Raw genomic sequence first — 2167 nt, forward strand, 5'->3', positions numbered from 1 at the left:
CAAAAACAGTTATTTTATTGCAGTGATTAATTTTAACTATATGTAGAAAATGTTACATTTACATCACATCATGGATCACATATTGATCTGATAATGCTGCTGACTGATCCATGATGTGATGTAAATGTAACATTTTCTACATATAGTTGTTTTTGTCACTTTTATGGTGGATTGCATCAACTCTGTTACATCCAGAAGGGAAACTTCACCAATGTGAAACGTAAATCTGTGGATCTGTGTTTGATTACTCTGCCTGGCTTTCTCAAGGACCAGGATGTGACACAACAATCTGAATTTTTGAACTGAAATTGAAAGTAGTCAAACTGAATTTTTAATAAAACAAAATACAGTTTCAAAGCAAATTACTTCAAATTCAAAACTTTAAATTCAGTTTAGTAAAATTTATTTTCAAACCAATGCATTCAGTTTCAAATWATGCACACATAGATTGAATCTGAGAAATTCAAATTCAGTTCCTGCTGGCACAAGATTGATCCCATAAGCCACCTTAAATACAATAATTGTAACAGATCCATCAATTTAACAAGTATTGAACTAACATTTAGTGTGAAAGTCATGATCAACACTTACTTTGATCAGTAACAGAAAACTTGGGCATTCAAGGCAGAAAGTTACAGACACACTACCTCTTACTTGTTTTTCTCTTTTGAGGTACAGTAGGTGTAAACTAACACTGCTGAAACAAATAAATATGCTGTAAAAGAAGTCCTCCTAACATTTGATTGTATCTAAAATGTTGCTGATTCTTCCAGCTAACAATCCTAAATCTGTAAATACGTCTGTTTTGCACATTTCTTGTCTTCACAGAACAATGTGCAAAACTCTGCTCACGGATTACCGGATTAGCTCACAGATTGGCWACAGCTGTGGGTCACCTTTGAGCACCCAGAAAACAGTTTGAAATGATTAATTTTTTTTCGCAACTCTGTCTCTTTAAGATCTGATTTCTGTAAAAATAAAAAAAAAAAAAAAAGATAAAGACAGCCCGAGCTCTGACCTCGACTCTGACCGTCAGAGTCCGGGCCCATGAAGACATGAGCGCACACGAAGGCCAACAGCGCCCTCTGCAGTTTGGGACTGTGTGTGTACAGCAGTGGGCCGAAGCTGGTGGGCTCCCACACCTGCACTTGGTACGAATGAGCCGTCAGGACGTCACACACTCCCAGAAACGCCTAACGTGAAATAAAAAGAATTTAGAGACAAAAAAATAAAAACGATGATGAAAATCAAATGTCCTGCCTCTGGTACCTGAAGCCTCACACTGAGCTCGCAGTGCGACAGGTAGTGGTGACTTCTCTCACAGAAAAGACGCAGCTGGAGCCTCTGGGACACGGCCTTTTCCTGTACACAACAAAACACGCTGCCTTTTTTAAAAAAAACACGTCACTTCTCTGAAGCCGTACAGAAACAGCCGGTTCAAACTCACCCGGCAGGTTAGAGTTTCGCCGCTCGTGCTGAGAGACCAGAGCAGGATGAAAGACGAGCACCGCAGCACCTCCTCCAGCACCTGCAGGGATGCAACCAACATGGGAGCAAAGCGAGAACGTAAAAAAGGGAAACGTAAGCGTGGCTCCTGGGCGAGCAGGACCGGTACCTCAGGCGGCGCTGCTCCCCGGCTGCTGGCCTCAGTCAGGACAGGAGACAGCAGCTCAAACACACTCCACCGGCCCAGGTCGTGACAGCTGCCACAGCATGAGGAGACACAGGCGTGAAGACCAAACCCTGTCTTTACAAACAGCGGCYTGTTTCAAAGGTCCGTCTTACTTGTGGAAAGCTCGGAGTTTCTTCAGCGTTGCAACAAGTTTTCTGGTTTTCTCCTCATCAGCGGAAWAACTGTCATCCTGCAACAGAACAGAGGAACTTTACTGCTCTCTTAGATTTCGATTTAAGATGGTGTTTACAGTCAGTGTCAAAAGTATTCACATTTATTACTTAAGTAGAAGTATAAATACTAGTGTTTAAAAACACTTTTTTGGAAGTAGAAGTATCAACTCAAGTTTTTTACTCAAGTAAAAGTATAAAAGTACTGATTTTTAAACTACTTAAAGTAAAAAAGTAAAAGTAATGAACACTTAATGGAAAGCCATCAATGATAAAAGCTTAGGCTGTGCCACAGGCTTCTATTTTTCTTGTAAAGTCAATAATC

General features: G+C 40.6%; 1 protein-coding gene across 1 annotated transcript in view; it reads right to left on the minus strand.

Moving 5' to 3' along the window:
- Nucleotides 1-2167, minus strand: part of si:ch211-269e2.1 (cohesin subunit SA-2) — a 51096-nt gene that overhangs the window by 20467 nt on the left and 28462 nt on the right. Inside the window, exons 21-25 of the mRNA XM_014027810.1 lie at nt 1786-1862; nt 1616-1703; nt 1448-1528; nt 1270-1362; nt 1019-1193 (exon numbers count right to left, since the gene is read on the minus strand). Coding sequence (XP_013883264.1) covers nt 1019-1193; nt 1270-1362; nt 1448-1528; nt 1616-1703; nt 1786-1862 — 514 coding nt within the window. The remainder of the gene's footprint in view (nt 1-1018; nt 1194-1269; nt 1363-1447; nt 1529-1615; nt 1704-1785; nt 1863-2167) is intronic.

Source organism: Austrofundulus limnaeus, unplaced genomic scaffold, assembly GCF_001266775.1.
Source record: "Austrofundulus limnaeus strain Quisiro unplaced genomic scaffold, Austrofundulus_limnaeus-1.0 Scaffold686, whole genome shotgun sequence".
NCBI lineage: Eukaryota > Metazoa > Chordata > Actinopteri > Cyprinodontiformes > Rivulidae > Austrofundulus > Austrofundulus limnaeus.